The following is a 17,579-nucleotide window of genomic DNA, read 5'->3' on the forward strand; positions in this document are numbered from 1 at the left end:
CTCCCAAACCTGCCATGTCCTGTTCTGTCCTTTTTTGGCTGCCCAGGGGTAACAGTTAAGGTAAATGAACGACCAGCGTTCTGTTTTGCGAACCGGTCTCGTGTGACTTTGGCCTGAGCACCCCTTGCGTGAGCTGCGATTAAGGGCTAAATTATTTGGGGAATAACAAGAAGTTGGGTTTGTCTAGAGAAGCACAGGGTGTGTGATGGGGAGAGATGGGGAACACTGGGAGTGAAGGGACCAGTGAGCTCCGGGGCAAAGCAGCGAGGACCTGAAGGAGGAGCAGGACAGATTCTTGAGATGAGGCAGAGGAAGAATGTTCAGAATTTAATGACTGACTAATGATGCAGGACCTGCAGGAACGAGAAGAGTGGTAGATGACGCTGACTTTTACAACAGTAGTTCAAGACCCCTGATGCTAGTGCTGGAGCTAAGGAACCCAGGAAGAGGTACAGGGATTTTCTTTTTTGGTGGGAAAGAGAATGATGATTTATTTCAGGGTTGGAAGGGTGATTAGATTATAAGGCCGAACTCCTATATCTAGTTTATTATATCATTCTTGATCATCTTTCCCCCGAAACTCAGTTATTTGGTAAAGGCGTGGTAGGTTCTTCACCTCTTCCCCAAACCCCCACCATAGAAATAGAGACGTTTTGGTGGGCTGAGGGTCACAGAGAGAGCAGGCTTGATGGGCCAAGTCCCCGTGAAAGAGGCTTTTTCTGCTAGGATCCAGATCAGCCTTGCGGGTTTGTGGGTGTGGATCTGAGCTGTACAGGTCGTGACCTTTACTTCATAACTCTACCCAGGATGATCAGATTCTAAAAAGTCAGGTCATGTGAATTTAACTCACTTTTTCACTTTTAATGGGAGACCTGTGTTTCCAGTAACTAGGATGTTTGTGCCTGGTATCCAGGGCGCTCCCTTCCCTCCGGGTGTCATAGAGCCTGGGGAACCAAATTGCTCTTCAGAAAGTTTCTTGTTCAGCATGGACTCAGGCAGTTTAGTGGAAGAGTCCGCCTAGGGTTAGTAAAGGTGGAGAATTGTTCCCACCTCACTACTGAATGTACTTTTCTAGTGACTGAAACATACTTACGTTCCCAGCTACAGAGTTTCTTTCTCTTGGACCCGCTGGATCAACACTGGTGGAATTTTACTCCCCTGATTGCCATCTGTCTCCCTGAAGACTCTGCTCTTAATGATGTCATGTTAAGCTTACTTTGCGGGGGTTACATTTCAGTCTTCTTGAGATTTGAGGAGAAATCTTCTGGAGACTGGATAATAAACCCTAGATCCACGAATAAAGCCCATCTCAGTAGAATTAGCTGACTCATACTATGCTATCCATTTTGTACCGAACCTAGAAACCCCGGTGCCAGAAGGCATACTTCCCTGACCTTGTTCAGGAGGAGATCCGCCGTCCTTGGCTCCTGGACACCATGTGCTCCATACTCAATTACTTTGTGGCTCACTCCACTTTACTTGGGGTGAAGAATAAAGTTCATTTCATTCTCACAACTGAGGATTTTGTAACCCTGGGTAAAGTCTGCTGAAGAAATGCCAAATTAGATGTAAACGGGCTGATAGGAAATTATTTTGAGTATGTATTGGGAGGACACCTGTGTTTTCTCCAAGGGCTAATGCGAGGCATGTTTGTCCCTATTTCGTTTGCATTATTGTCTCCCGAGGCCACTTGCAGACCGGTTGACGTCTGTCTTAACCCTCCTCCTCTTTCTCCTGTGGTTTTTCACTGTTTAGGTGAAGGAAATCACCCGCGACATCAAGCAGTTAGATCACGCCAAACGCCACCTGACCACCTCGATCACGACGCTGAACCACCTGCACATGCTGGCGGGCGGCGTTGATTCCCTCGAGTAAGCACGTCAGCGGTCCCTTTCGGATCCACGGGAAATAAACGTGTCACAGAGGAGATGGCACCGTAGGTTTATTTACTTCTCAGCCAGGAGAGTCTCATCATCCTGGCCCACTTCCTGCAAAGCAGTCTCAGATGTTTAGTCACCACTTTGGCTTTGTGCCCTCGGGTGCTCAACGTGTAACAGACACCCGAGACTTTGAGCTGAGGGGCAGGGGAGTCTGAAGGGGCCCAAAAAGCATGCGGAGAATGACTTCAAGAGCAGAGGTCATTTCCGTGTGGTAGATCTCTACCACGGAGGCTGACGAGGCAGTGTAGGGCTGTAATCACGCCCCCAGCCTGCGCATTGGCAAGTTTTCCTGCTTGTGTTGGGCTCAGTTGCACTGTCGTTGAACATGCCTTATGGAAACATATCCTTGTACCCACTTTTTTCTTTTTTTTTCCACCCACTTGTTCAAAGGCAGAAGCTTTCTGTTTGGCTTATAAGGGAACTATAGGGAATGGTACATGAGAACATGAGAAACAGTATTAAAAGGAAGAGTTGGTTATTGACCACAACGAAGCAGTATCCAAAGTTGGGGCGAATAGGGGACAGACTCCTTCCTGGTCTCTCCCACACATTGCATGGTCTTCAGTGAACCCTGGCCTGTTCTCCTGCGAGCAGTGATCCGAGAGGTCAGCAGGCCCATGTCCTTGTCCCTTTCCCCAGGTGCTCAGTGCTTTCCAACAAACCAGCAGACCAGGCAGTGGTAGCAATGTAACTCCTTGGCTTGAACTTGATCCTGTCTTTTTAAATGCCTTGTAAAGGAAGTCATAAATTATACATTTAATTTAAAAACCCAATCCTAATGAAAATTTTAGATCTAATAGTTTGTTCCTTCCTTGCTGTGTGTAACTGTTGATTTTATCAGCATCCTTTTATTTAAGCTTCATTAACCTTAGCAGCAGGGAAACTAAACATACCTAAACATACACAGAGTTGCTTAACATTGGCTTAAAGTCTACAGATTTGAGTTAACATGTAAGTGCATATACGTGCTCTTTGTTGTGTCCTGAGATGTGTTTGGTTTGCTCAAATGCCGTAACCCTCAAATAATAACATCCCGACCCCTGCTGTCTGTCAAAAGCCAACTAATCCATAATACCCAACCCAAATCCCAAATCCCAAATCCCAAATCCATAGTCTTCCCAGATTCCCCTTCCCCCACCCAGGGAGACTCCATCACTCACACATTCTTTTGTACGTCCCAGAGCACATAACTTGGACTTCTGTTTAGAGCTCCATTCATCCTACTTGGTACTACTTAGATGTGTCCTTGTCGCTCTCCCTTACTAACTCCTGTCCCCTTAAGGATTTGGACCCAGTCTTATTTTTTTTCTCCCCCAGTGCACAGCACCATATATATTCAGTGCTCAGGAAATGCTTATTAAGTTGAGTTGATGTCTATTTTAGAGCACAGAGTAGGTTGGTCCATATCTGTATCTTGTGTCCTTAGTGTTTTTCTGGAGTCCTCAACTTCCTATTTCCTTGCAGAGCCATGACCAGGAGAAGGCAGTATGGAGAAGTTGCTAATCTTCTTCAGGGCGTAATGAATGTTCTGGAGCACTTCCACAAATATATGGGAATTCCACAGATCCGGCAGCTTTCTGAAAGGTAAAACGTCATTGGAGAAAACGATCTTCCCTTTTAAGAAAAGGTGGTGCTGGGAAGTGCTTAAGCACTCAGCTCAGGATGTTCATTGTACAATCTCACTGTGGGAAGGAGCCTCAGAGGTCACCTGATCTGACTCTGTCTGTTGCAGACGTCCCCTCTATGTCCCCTCACCACCTCCTTACCATGTCTTCTAACACTACCTGTGTTAGATAGTTGCTGGCCTGGTTCACTGGAGTGAACCAAGCCCACGTTCGTGAGGGCAACTGTTCCAGTTGTCTGTTTCCTTGTAACAAAACCAACAAAACCCAGGACTTCGTGGCTGATGACAACAGTTATTTCGCTCGTGTAATGTAGGCTGGCCCAGCAGGGCCAGCTCATCTCTGCTCCGTGCAGCGTCAGCTGGCGCAGCTCCACAGGGGACTGGAGGATCCGTTGGTTTAATCTCATGGGTGGCAGATTGGTGCTTGCTGTCAGCTGCGAGCTCAGCTGGGTTGTCCTCCCTGGGCTGCTTGGGCTTCTTCATGGTGAGGTGGTGCTGGGGCCATGAATGAGCATGCCAAGAGAGCCAGGTCTTAGAAGTCACAGAGAGTCGTTTCTGTAGTCACAAGCATGTCAGGATTCAAGAGGAAGGGATATAGCCTCCGCCACCCCCAACGGGAGGAGTGTCAAAGTCCCATTGGTAGAAAGAGCACGTGGGGGGCTTCCCTGGTGGCGCAGTGGTTAAGAATCCGCCTGCCAATGCAGGGCACACGGGTTCGATCCCTGGTCTGGGAAGATCCCACATGCCGTGGAGCAACTAAGCCCGTGCGCCACGGCTACTGAGCCTGCGCTCTAGAGCCCACGAGCCACAACTGCTGAAGCCGTGCTCTGCAACGAGAGAAGCCACCGCAATGAGAAGCCCGTGCACCGCAACGAAGAGTAGCCTCCACTCACTGCAACTAGAGAAAGCCTGCAGCAACGAAGACACAATGCAGCCAAAAATAAATAAATAAAAATTTTTAAAGTGTTATTAAAAAATAATAATAAAAAACGAGCACGTGGGATGAGAGATCGCTGTGGTAGTCTTTGCAAGTACAGTCTGCCCTTGAACTTCAGATGTGACAAAATGATGACTTAGCCTCTTTAAATTTGTTCTTTACTTCCTATTCTGTTGAGTTGTAATCCCAGATTCAGAGCCAGTAGAAAGAAAGGCAGATGCTTAAAGAGAAGGAAGATGAGGATCTGAAGGAAGATAAGGGGTGGGGAATTTAATGCCTTTTCTGTTAGAAGTAGCAGCAGGGAGAATACTAAGAGACAGTCAAAATTGATGGATCCCAACCTTTTTTTGGCAAAAAAGAGGAAACGAAGGGGCTGGTACTCAGCAGGAGCCATCATTTTCAACTCTGCTTTCTCATGAGGCCTGATGGCTGCAGGCCTCTTCTTTTCTAAGTTACTTTATTTCTAATTATGTAAGTAATACACATATACATTTTCTTTATTAGAAAAAAGTCAACATACAGGTGAAACTTAAGTCCTCTTTAACTATACCTCACACCCCAGTGCTACCCATAGAAGTAGTTACTATTATCAATTTAATGCTTATCCTCCAGATTTTTTTCTGTGCATTTTAATAAATCTATAGTTTTAGATTGTGGGTTTATTTTGCTTTGTTTTGTTTTAAATGATCTCATAGTGTATGCTTCATTCTGAAACTTTCTCTTTGTTTTTAGCTTAGCAGTGTATTCTAGAGGTTTTTCCACATCAGTGTATACAAACCTATCTCATTCTTTTTAACAGATGCATAGAATTCTGTAGTATAACATACCACAGATTATTTAACCATTTTCATATCACTAGGCTGTTTGCTTCTAATTGTAAAAGTATACTCCCTTTTGCACATCTGCAAGTATTTCTCTAGGATAGATTCTGGGTGATAGGTCACGTGCATTTAAAATTTTAATAACTGCTGCCCCTTTGCCCTCCAAAGAGGCTTTATTTATTTATAGTACCATCTGCATAGTGTGTGAGTACCCATTTCCCCATATCCTCAACAACACTTGATATTGTCAGTTTTCCTTTTCATTTATCTGATGGATGAAAAATGGTACCTAGTTCCTTTCATTTTCATTTCTCTGTTAACTAGTGAGATTAGTTTCTTTTCACTTGATTATAGGCCATTTGCATTTCCTCTGTGAAATGCCAGTTTATATCCTTTGTCTGTTTGTCTGCTGAGTTAGTTTTCCCTTCCTTATTGATTTGTAGGAGTTCTGTATGTATTCTGGATACTAATCCTTTGTCAGATCTGGCAGATCTTGCCTGTAAAACCATCTAGGTGCGTCACCTGTTTTCAAGGCAGATCTTTGTCCTTTCAGTTTCTTCAATGGTAATTGGTCTATTCATGTTGCCTACTTATTTTTTTTCCTTTTTAAAAATTGTGTTGAAATATACGTTACATAAAATTTACCATTTTAATAATTTTTTAGTGTACAATTTCGTAGCATTAAGTATCAATAAATTCACAGTATCGTACAACCATTACCACTCTATTTCCGAAACTTTTTTATTACCCCAGACAGAAACTTTGTATGCATTAAATAATAATACTCATTGCCTCCTCTTCCCTGCCTCTGGTAACCTGTGTTCTATTTTCTATCTATGAATTTGCTTATTCTGGGTACCTCATATACGTGGAATCATACACTATTTGTCCTTTTGTGTCTGGCTTATTTCATTTAGCACGTTTTCAGGTTCATCCGTGTTGTATCATTTATCAGAATTTCATTCCTTTTTAAGGCTGGATATTTTATTGTACATATAGACTATATTTTGTTTGTCCATTCATCTGTTGATGGACACTTGGGTTGCTTCCACCTTGTGGCTGTTGTAGTGTAGACTAAGCAAATCTGTCGTCTGGTGCCTATTAAAAATCTGAAGTCCATCTCATTCTTATTCCTTTATAAGATAATCTATTTACTTTGTTCTGGAAGCATTTGAGATTTGGGGGTGGGAGAATCAGGAATTTCACTAGGACATAAGTCTCTTTTCATTCATGTTGCTCTGTACTTAATTGTATTCTTTTCTTTTTTAATATTGTATCTTAATTTATTTATTTATTTTTTGCTGTGTTGAGTCTTCGTTTCCGCACGTGGGCTTTCTCTAGTTGTGGCGAGCGGGGGCTACTCTTCATTGTGGTGCGCAGGCTTCTCACTGTGGTGGCTTCTCTTGTTGCGGAGCACGGGCTCTAGTACATGGGCTTCAGTAGTTGTGGCATGCCGGCTCAGTAGTTGTGGCACACGGGCTCTGGAACACAGGCTCAGTAGTTGTGGCACATGGGCTTGGTTGCTCCGCGGCATGTGGGATCTTCACGGACCAGGGATCAAACCCGTGTCCCCTGCATTGGCAGGTGGATTCTTAACCACTGTGCCACAGGGAAGCCCCCTTAATTGTATTCTTAATCTGAAGACTCATGAGTTTCTTAAATTCCGAGAAATTGTCCTCCTTTATTTCTTCAAGTAGTTTTTATGCTTTGTTCTCTGTGTTCTCTCTTTGTGGAATCCCTAGTACATGAATATTGGAACTTCTAGATCTGCTGCCTTGTTTCTTAATTTTTTTAAATACCTTGTATCTTTTTGTTGTGTTAAGCTGAATTCCTCAACTCAACCCTCCTGTTTTAATTTATTCTTCAATCTTGCCCATCCAGTTATTTCGCCCAGCTGTTGAGTTTTTATTTCAACAATCCAACTTTAATCTTCAGGGTATCTAGTTGATTCTTTTTTCATGGGCATAGTATCCTCTTAAGTCTCTCAGGGAGTATAATCTATATGCGTTTTTTTTTTGTTGTTGTTGTTTTGTTTGTTTTTTTATACTGCAGGTTCTTATTAGGCATCAGTTTTATACACATCAGTGTATACATGTCAATCCCAATCGCCCAATTCAGCACACCACCATCCCCACCCCACCGCAGTTTTCCCCCCTTGGTGTCCATATGTCCATTCTCTACATCTGTGTCTCAACTTCTGCCCTGCAAACTGGCTCATCTGTACCATTTTTCTAGGTTCCGCATACATGCATTAATATACGATATTTGTTTTTCTCTTTCTGACTTACTTCACTCTGTATGACAGTCTCTAGATCCATCCACGTCTCAACAAATGACTCAATTTCGTTCCTTTTTATGGCTGAGTAATATTCCATTGTATATATGTACCACATCTTCTTTATCCATTCGTCTGTTGATGGGCATTTAGGTTGCTTCCATGACCTGGCTATTGTAAATAGTGCTGCAATGAACATTCGGGTGCATGTGTCTTTTTGAATTACGGTTTTCTCTGGGTATATGCCCAGTAGTGGGATTGCTGGGTCCTATGGTAATTCTATTTTTAGTTTTTTAAGGAACCTCCATATTGTTCTCCATAGTGGCTGTATCAATTTACATTCCCACCAACAGAGCAAGAGGGTTCCCTTTTCACCACACCCTCTCCAGCATTTGTTGTTTGTAGATTTTCTGATGATGCCCATTCTAACAGGAGTGAGGTGATACCTCATTGCAGTTTTGATTTGCATTTCTCTAATAATTAGTGATGTTGAGCATCTTTTCATGTGCTTCGTGGCCATCTGTATGTCTTCTTTGGAGAAATGTCTATTTAGGTCTTCTGCCCATTTTTGGATTGGGGTGTTTGTTTCTTTGATATTGAGCTGAATGAGCTGTTTATATATTTTGGAGATTAATCCTTTGTCCGTTGATTCATTTGCAAATATTTTCTCCCATTCTGAGGGTTGTCTTTTCGTCTTGTTTATGGTTTCCTTTGCTGTGCAAAAGCTTTGAAGTTTCATTAGGTCCCATTTGTTTATTTTTGTTTTTATTTCCATTACTCTAGGAGGTGGATCAAAAAAGATCTTGCTGTGATTTATGTCAAAGAGTGTTCTTCCTATGTTTTCCTCTAAGAGTTTTATAGTGTCCAGTCTTATATTTAGGTCTCTAATCCATTTTGAGTTTATTTTTGTGTATGGTGTTAGGGAGTATTCTAATTTCATTCTTTTACATGTAGCTGTCCAGTTTTCCCAGCACCACTTATTGAAGAGACTGTCTTTTCTCCATTGTATATCTTTGCCTCCTTTGTCATAGATTAGTTGACCATAGGTGCGTGGGTTAATCTCTGGGCTTTCTATCTTGTTCCATTGATCTATGTTTCTGTTTTTGTGCCAGTACCATATTGTCTTGATTACTGTAGCTTTGTAGTATAGTCTGAAGTCAGGGAGTCTGATTCCTCCAGCTCCATTTTTTTGCCTCAAGACTGCTTTGCCTATTCGGGGTCTTTTGTGTCTCCATACAAATTTTAAGATGATTTGTTCTAGCTCCGTAAAAAATGCCATTGGTAATTTGATAGGGATTGCATTGAATCTGTAGATTGCTTTGGGTAGTATACTCATTTTCACAATGTTGATTCTTCCAATCCAAGAACATGGTATATCTCTCCATCTGTTGGTATCATCTTTAATTTCTTTCATCAGTGTCTTATAGTTTTCTGCATACAGGTCTTTTGTCTCCCTAGGTAGGTTTATTCCTAGGTATTTTATTCTTTTTGTTGCAATGGTAAATGGGAGTGTTTCCATAATTTCTCTTTCAGATTTTTCATCATTAGTGTATAAGAATGCAAGAGATTTCTGTGCATTAATTTTGTATCCTGCAACTTTACCATATTCATTAATTAGCTCTAGCAGTTTTCTGGTGGCAGTTTTAGGATTCTCTATGTATAGTATCATGTCATCCGCAAACAGTGACAGTTTTACTTCTTCTTTTCCAATTTGTATTCCTTTTATTTCTTTTTCTTCTCTGATTGCCGTGGCTAGGACTTCCAAAACTATGTTGAATAATAGTGGTGAGAGTGGACATCCTTGTCTCGTTCCTGATCTTAGAGGAAATGCTTTCAGTTTTTCACCATTGAGAATGATGTTTGCTGTGGGTTTGTCATATATGGCCTTTATTATGTTGAGGTAGGTTCCCTCTATGCCCACTTTCTGGAGAGTTTTTATCAGAAATGGGTGTTGAATTTTGTCAAAAGCTTTTTCTGCATCTATTGAGATGATCATATGGTTTTTATTCTTCAATTTGTTAATATGGTGTATCACATTGATTGATTTGCGTATATTGAAGAATCCTTGCATCCCTGGGATAAATCCCACTTGATCGTGGTGTATGATCCTTTTAATGTGTTGTTGGATTCTGTTTGCTAGTATTTTGTTGAGGATTTTTGCATCTATATTCATCAGTGATATTGGTCTGTAATTTTCTTTTTTTGTAGTGTCTTTGTCTGGTTTTGGTATCAGGGTGATGGTGGCCTCATAGAATGAGTTTGGGAGTGTTCCTTCCTCTGCAATTTTTTGGAAGAGTTTGAGAAGGATGGGTGTCAGCTCTTCTCTAAATGTTTGATAGAATTCACCTGTGAAGCCATCTGGTCCTGGACTTTTGTTTGTTGGAAGATTTTTAATCACAGTTTCAATTTCATTACTTGTGATTGGTCTGTTCATATTTTCTATTTCTTCCTGGTTCAGTCTTGGAAGGTTATACCTTTCTAAGAATTTGTCCATTTCTTCCAGGTTGTCCATTTTATTGGCATAAAGTTGCTTGTAGTAGTCTCTTAGGATGCTTTGTATTTCTGCAGTGTCTGTTGTAACTTCTCCTTTTTCATTTCTGATTTTATTGATTTGAGTCCTCTCCCTCTTTTTCTTGATGAGTCTGGCTAATGGCTTATCAATTTTGTTTATCTTCTCAAAGAACCAACTTTTAGTTTTATTGATCTTTGCTATTGTTTTCTTTGTTTCTATTTCATTTATTTCTGCTCTGATCTTTATGATTTCTTTCCTTCTGCTAACTTTGGGTTTTGTTTGTTCTTCTTTCTCTAGTTTCTTTAAGTGTAAGGTTAGATTGTTTACTTGAGCTTTTTCTTGTTTCTTGAGGTAGGCTTGTATAGCTATAAACTTCCCTCTTAGAACTGCTTTTGCTGCATCCCATAGGTTTTGGGTCGTCGTGTTTTCATTGTCATTTGTCTCTAGGTATTTTTTGATTTCCTCTTTGATTTCTTCAGTGATCTCTTGGTTATTTAGTAACGTATTGTTTAGCCTCCATGTGTTTGTCCTTTTTACGTTTTTTTCCCTGTAATTCATTTCTAATCTCATAGCGTTGTGGTCAGAAAAGATGCTTGATATGATTTCAATTTTCTTAAATTTACTGAGGCTTGATTTGTGACCCAAGATGTGATCTATCTTGGAGAATGTTCCGTGCGCACTTGAGAAGAACGTGTAATCTGCTGTTTTTGGATGGAATGTCCAATATATATCAATTAAATCTATCTGGTCTATTGTGTCATTTAAAGCTTCTGTTTCCTTATTTATTTTCATTTTGGATGATCTGTCCATTGGTGTAAGTGAGGTGTTAAAGTCCCCCACTATTATTGTGTTACTGTCGATTTCCTCTTTTATAGCTGTTAGCAGTTGCCTTATGTATTGAGGTGCTCCTATGTTGGGTGCATATATATTTATAATTGTTATATCTTCTTCTTGGATTGATCCCTGGATCATTATGTAGTGTCCTTCCTTGTCTCTTGTAACATTCTTTAATTTAAAGTCTATTTTATCTGATATGAGTATAGCTACTCCAGCTTTCTTTTGATTTCCATTTGCATGGAATATCTTTTTCCATCCCATCACTTTCAGTCTGTATGTGTCCCTAGGTCTAAAGTGGGTCTCTTGTAGACAGCATATATATGGGTCTTGTTTTTGTATCCATTCAGCCAGTCTATGTCTTTTGGTTGGGGCATTTAATCCATTCACGTTTAAGGTAATAATCGATATGTATGTTCCTATGACCATTTTCTTAATTGTTTTGGGTTTGTTTTTGTAGGTCCTTTTCTTCTCTTGTGTTTCCCACTTAGAGAAGTTCCTTTAGCATTTGTTGTAGAGCTGGTTTGGTGGTGCTGAATTCTCTTAGCTTTTGCTTGTCTGTAAAGCTTTTGATTTCTCCATCAAATCTAAATGAGATCCTTGCCGGGTAGAGTAATCTTGGTTGTAGGTTCTTCCCTTTCATCACTTTAAGTATATCATGCCACTCCCTTCTGGCTTGCAGAGTTTCTGCTGAGAAATCAGCTGTTAACCTTATGGGAGTTCCCTTGTATGTTATTTGTCGTTTTTCCCTTGCTGCTTTCAATAATTTTTCTTTGTCTTTAATTTTTGCCACTTTGATTACTATGTGTCTCGGCGTGTTTCTCCTTGGGTTTATCCTGTATGGGACTCTCTGCGCTTCCTGGACTTGGGTGGCTATTTCCTTTCCCATGTTAGGGAAGTTTTCGACTATAATCTCTTCAAATATTTTCTCTGGTCCTTTCTCTCTCTCTTCTCCTTCTGGGACCCCTATAATGCGAATGTTGTTGCGTTTAATGTTATCCCAGAGGTCTCTTAGGCTGTCTTCATTTCTTTTCATTCTTTTTTCTTTAGTCTGTTCCGCAGCAGTGAATTCCATCATTCTGTCTTCCAGGTCACTTATCCGTTCTTCTGCCTCAGTTATTCTGCTATTGATTCCTTCTAGTGTAGTTTTCATTTCAGTTATTGTATTGGTCATCTCTGTTTGTTTGTTCTTTAATTCTTCTAGGTCTTTGTTAATCATTTCTTGCATCTTCTCAATCTTTGCCTCCATTCTTATTCCAAGGTCCTGGATCATCTTCACTATCATTATTCTGAATTCTTTTTCTGGAAGGTTGCCTATCTCCACTTCATTTAGTTGTTTTTCTGGGGTTTTTTCTTGTTCCTTCATCTGGTACATAGCCCTCTGCCTTTTCATCTTCTCTATCTTTCTGTAACTGTGGTTTTTGGTCCACAGGCTGCAGGATTATAGTTTTTCTTGCTTCTGTTGTCTGCCCTCTGGTGGTTGAGGCTATCTAAGAGGCTTGATGGGAGGCTCTCTCTATATGCGTTTTAAAGTTCTGAGTCACCTGTTCCATTTCTCTGTCCTCTGATGTCAGGTCTTTGGTTTGCTGAGCACGATGACTCTCTTTCTTGGTGTTTGCACTCTTCCAATATTTGGTGATTTCTAGCTGATCGCTCAGTTTTGGCTCTGAGATTCTCTGTCATTCTGATCAGGGATGCTCTTTTACTGTGACCTGCTTGTGAGGGGGAGGCGGGATGTGCCGCTCGGCTACGTGTGCCACAGACTGTGCTTCTCAGGTGAGGTGGAGCTGGAGCTGGGGGAACTGCCAGGTGGGATATGCTGGTGGCTTATCTTCTGGGCCCGAGGGCTCCCTGATCTGCCTGGATGTTGTCAGCCCTCTGGTCCCTGCTGGGCTTCTCAGACCCACACCCATTCCTGACCTGAACATTCAAGGCAGGGGTGAGACCTGGGCACTGGCTTCGTTGCTTCTCTTGCAGGACCCCAACGTATCCCTCCAGCGGTGCCCCGGGGCCCCCCTCCTGCTCTGGTATCCACTCCCCTCACGTCCTTCATCTTTGAGAAGCCATTTTAGGCAGGGGTTTCCTTCTTCAATCCTCTCCTACCAGAGTTTCTAGCCTACCACTCCTTTTCTTGCCCAGTTCTGGATTCTTATTAAAATCTTTTCATTATTTCTGAGTTTCTGGGACAGGAAGGGGAGGAGTTGCACTGTGTGCTCAGGGTGCCATCTTAGAGGTGAAATGCCAAGGAACTGTTAAGGAATGTTGGAACAGAGCTTGGCGGAATACTCGGGAAATCACCACCCTTTCCCTTATCCTTCCTAAACCCTTCACACTCAGAGCTGGCTGATCGCCATGTCACACTGGGGATGTGAAGCAGCCAGGAGAGCAGACAGACGGGGCTTTGTGAGCTGCAGGAAAGAAGGAAGCTTGGCTGGAGAAGGCAGACTCGCTCTCAGTGGATGGGGGGGGGAGGAGAGGCAACATCACCTCCCCTTACCCTCCTGATAATCCAGAGTTGACCTTTTTTCCTGTTCACTTGTTCTTCTCTTCACTCACCTAATAGATACTTACCACACACTTTTGTATCCCAGGCCCTGTGCTGGGGGGCTGAGGGCACAAAGATAAGAAACACATACTCTCTGCCCTCAAAGCGCTCACCATTTTTATGAGAGACACTAATAGAAAATTTCAGTATAGGATGGATATAGTGTATGTACAGGCACAGCAGGGAATTGATAGACTGACCCTTCAGGGGCCAAGGATAGGGGTCATAGAAGAATTCAATTTTAATGTGATCTTAAAAGAATGGGTAGGATCTTACCACCAAGACAAGAAGAGAGAGGGGGGGAAAAATAGGAGAGAGAGAGAACATCGAGGTACTTGGGGAGACAGTGGAAGGTGAAAGTCTGTCTGGGTAGGCAGGGTCAGATTCTATATGCCTCGCTAAAGAATCCGTTCTTCATCTTGTGGACAATAAAAGATTTTAAGCGGGGAAAGGCATGGTCTCACTTGTATTTTGTAAAACTCTTGTGGGTTATAGGTACAAGAGACTGGGGGTTGGGGCTATGTTCTGGATTAGAAAAGATGAAGACCATACCATGACAGTGACCATGAGGTCAAGGAGATGTGGGGAAGAGTAGGTTACCCATTGGTTGCGTGAGATGGGCATTGTTGAATGGCAGGAATGTGGCAGAACTGAATTTTAGTTATAAAAAAGCACCATAGGGACAAACAAGAGAATGCACTCTTTTAGGATTCCTTGCCTTTTAACATTTTTTTTCAAAGAAGTGGTTTTATAAATTTGAAGGAACTTTGTGATCACTGCTGTAATAACACTCCCCTTAAAAATAGAAAAAGATAACATTCTATCAGTATAGTTTGGGGCTCCAGCCATTCATTATCATGTAGGGTTGCTGCAAACACAGGAGGATTTACTTTTCTTATAGTTCATTTCACAACTTCTATTTGTAAAAAAAAAAAAAACTGTGTTGATTAATAGAGAATATATACTATTAAGTAACATGAAAAATAACGGAAGGGGAGGAATCTCTCGTTTCCAGTGTCTGACTACAGTTCTTTTTCAAGAGGTACTAAAAGTTTGAGCAAAGTCCAGACTTCTTATTTTTAGCATCATTTCTGGTGAATATTCCTCCCTTATGTTTACATAGTGATGGTAGAACCATCTGGAAATGATAGAAATAGCTTGTTTGTTTGGGGGGAGGGGAGAAGGCAGAAGAGTTAACATCCTGCGTGCTGCTTCAGCTTCTCTAACTTAATAGCTTGCTGTCTGTAAACTGTGGAAGTCATACAAAGGGTTGTGTTCTGAAATCTTTGCCTGTACATTTGAAATATGAAGTTCATAGGCTTGGATTTGAATATAGCTGTTTCTTCCATCTACCCTTCTGGAAAATGCTTAAACGTTAATGTAGCGTTGAAGGAAAGATTTTTTTTCTTTAATGTCATCTTTACATTTCAGATCCTCTGGCTTAAGAATATCCATGAAAGCAAATGTGTCTCGTAATCAGTCAGTATTTCCTGAGGAAGAATGGAAGATTCTTGCATTCCTTGAAACCCATGAAACCTTTGAACTGAAACATATTTTTCAGGGCTATTTCTGACCTCTTATACATAGGTACTTGGCAGGTTGAGGGGATCATATGGCTTAGTGATCAAAGAAACTAAAGTGGAGAATGAAAAGGGCTGGCTAATCAACTATACTTCAATAAAGTTTGAAAAAAAAGAGAGAAAAGGCCTGGCTAGCTGTGTGACTATGACAGAAAGAACTTAAGTTTCAAAAGAAAGTGTAAGGGTTGTACTTGATGATCTCAAAGCATCCCACTGAGTCACTCTAAGATTCTAGGTTGAGATTCTGTCTGTTTGGAGATGGAGCGTCTGACTAATCTGACTGACTAACCATTCTGTCTGGTACAGACTCTGTATTTTGGGAGGTCAGTTTATTGCGAATCATTGAGGGTCTTTTCTTTAGGACTGTCATTCGCAAGGTATTGGAAGCATCAGGGTTATTTTATCCATAAATGTCTAAGTGGTTTTCATAGTTTGCTGTCCCTCTGCTGCCACCCCTTATGAAATCTGATAGCACATTTAGGGAATGACGCCCTTGAACAGCCCTTGGTCACATGGCGTGGAGGATGCTAGGAGACAGTTGGTTCACCTTCCTTTCCGGGCAGCACAGGGAATCTTTCCTCTCCTACGAGTGGTCAGCACTGAGTTGTCACCACCCAACCAGGCCGAGCTTATTTGGATGCCAGGAGGAATTGTTATTTCCCCTCTTCTCTAGTAGTGGTAGGTTGATTTTCCTAACGATGACTAGGAAGTCTTGGTAGCTGAACTCACATATATGCTCCGCTAACAAGAGTCTGTTGCTCCATCTCTTCACAGTAGGAACTTACTTTTCATCTTTGGAAGAGGAAGGAGTATAAAGGAGTGAGACCGAAGCTGTGTTCTTTTAAGCACGTTGACGTCTTTCTAGGATCCTGCTCAGGCAACTGATCGTAAAGACTGCTCTTGACATCTTACCCTGAAAGTGCACGGATCATGGTTTGGGTTTATAGATGCCATCATTATTGTTAGTAAGGGAAATGGTTTCTCTCTCATCTGAGTCACTGGTAGTAACTTCAGGAACTATGCTTGGAAACATTTATGTGCAAAAGCTTATTATTCTGCTCCAACATTAATTAAACATCCGACTTCCAGTCACCTGTAAAGATGGATGCCATTGCCAGCTAGCGCTGTACGATGGGTGTGGTAGAATAGTTAGTATTGGAGCGGATACTGAAAGGCATCTAGTCCAGGCCTCCATCCCCACCCTCTTATTTCACAACCATTCTTAGTCGTGGCCCACATAGGGGAAGTGGCTTAATTAGGATTACACGTAGCTCACCAGTGGCACAGCTAAGTCTAGACTATCTCAAGAGGTGACCTTGGGAATGGATTGAAGAAGAAGGCAAGGGGGTCTGCAAATCACAGCCTGGTACTTCTGTATTTATCATAGGCTTTGGTTATCTTTTCAGGCACCCCAATTTCTTTTTTTTTTTTTTTAATGGATTTTATTGAAGTGTAGTTGATTTACAATGCTGTGTTAATTTTTGCTGTACAGTAAAGTGATTCAGTTATACATGTATATACATTCCTTTTTTTTTTTAATTAATTTATTTATTTTGGCTGTGTTGGGTCTCCGTTTCTGTGCGAGGGTTTTCTCTAGTTGCGGCGAGTGGGGGCCACTGTTCATCGCGGTGCGTGGGCCTCTCACTGTCACGGCCTCTCTTGTTGCGGAGCACAAGCTCCAGACGCGCAGGCTCAGTAGTTGTGGCTCACGGGCCCAGTTGCTCCGCAGCATGTGGGATCTTCCCAGACCAGGGCTCGAACCCGTGTCCCCTGCATTGGCAGGCAGACTCTCAACCACTGCGCCACCAGGGAAGCCCTACATTCTTTTTCATATTCTTTTCCATTATGGTTTATCACAGGATATTGAATATAGTTCTGTGTGCTATACAGTAGGACCTTGTTGTTTATCCAGTCTATATATTGGGTTGGCCAAAAAGTTCATAAGATCTTACGGAAAAATGTGGACAAACTTACCCAATATAATAGTTTGCACCTGCTTATCCCAAACTCCCAATCCATCCCTCCCCCGCCCCTCCTCCCCCTTGGCAACCATAAGTCTGTTCTCTATGTCTGTGAGTCTGTTTCTGTTTCATAGATAGGTTCTTATGTCATATTTTAGATTCCACGTATATGTGTTAGCATATGGTATTTGTCTTTCTCCTTCTGACTTACTTCACTTAGTGTGGTCATCTCTAGGTCCATCCATGTTACCTCAGGCACCACAGTTTCAAATCTGGTTAAGAATATGGAGTTAGGGGATGGTGGGCTGGGTAGGGTGACAGAGGCAGAGCTGGGACCATCTTTATCACTGAAGTGCTCAGGAGCCCTGAGAATAAGACTGTGACTGTCCCTGGCGGGGCTGGAGCTCCCCCTCCAGGAATGATCCTGTGGCTTAGGAGGGAACCTGTGCTCTCTGTGCGCTGCCAAGGGGAGAGGAGGAACAGAGGGGCCTGAGGCTCTGGAAGCTCCGTCTTGTGACCTGGCACCAGGGCAGTCTGTCTGCCTGGCCTG

General features: G+C 42.1%; 1 protein-coding gene across 3 annotated transcripts in view; it reads left to right on the forward strand.

Annotated features, from left to right (window-relative positions):
* The window catches only part of VPS53 (VPS53 subunit of GARP complex), a 133,128-nt gene that overhangs the window by 32,046 nt on the left and 83,503 nt on the right, over positions 1-17,579 (forward strand). For all 3 annotated transcript variants that reach the window (XM_059908274.1, XM_059908273.1, XM_059908275.1), the window contains 2 exons: positions 1,756-1,871; positions 3,405-3,524. In XM_059908274.1, the coding sequence (XP_059764257.1) occupies positions 1,756-1,871; positions 3,405-3,524 (236 nt within the window). The remainder of the gene's footprint in view (positions 1-1,755; positions 1,872-3,404; positions 3,525-17,579) is intronic.

This window comes from Balaenoptera ricei, chromosome 20, assembly GCF_028023285.1.
Source record: "Balaenoptera ricei isolate mBalRic1 chromosome 20, mBalRic1.hap2, whole genome shotgun sequence".
Taxonomy (NCBI): Eukaryota; Metazoa; Chordata; class Mammalia; order Artiodactyla; family Balaenopteridae; genus Balaenoptera; species Balaenoptera ricei.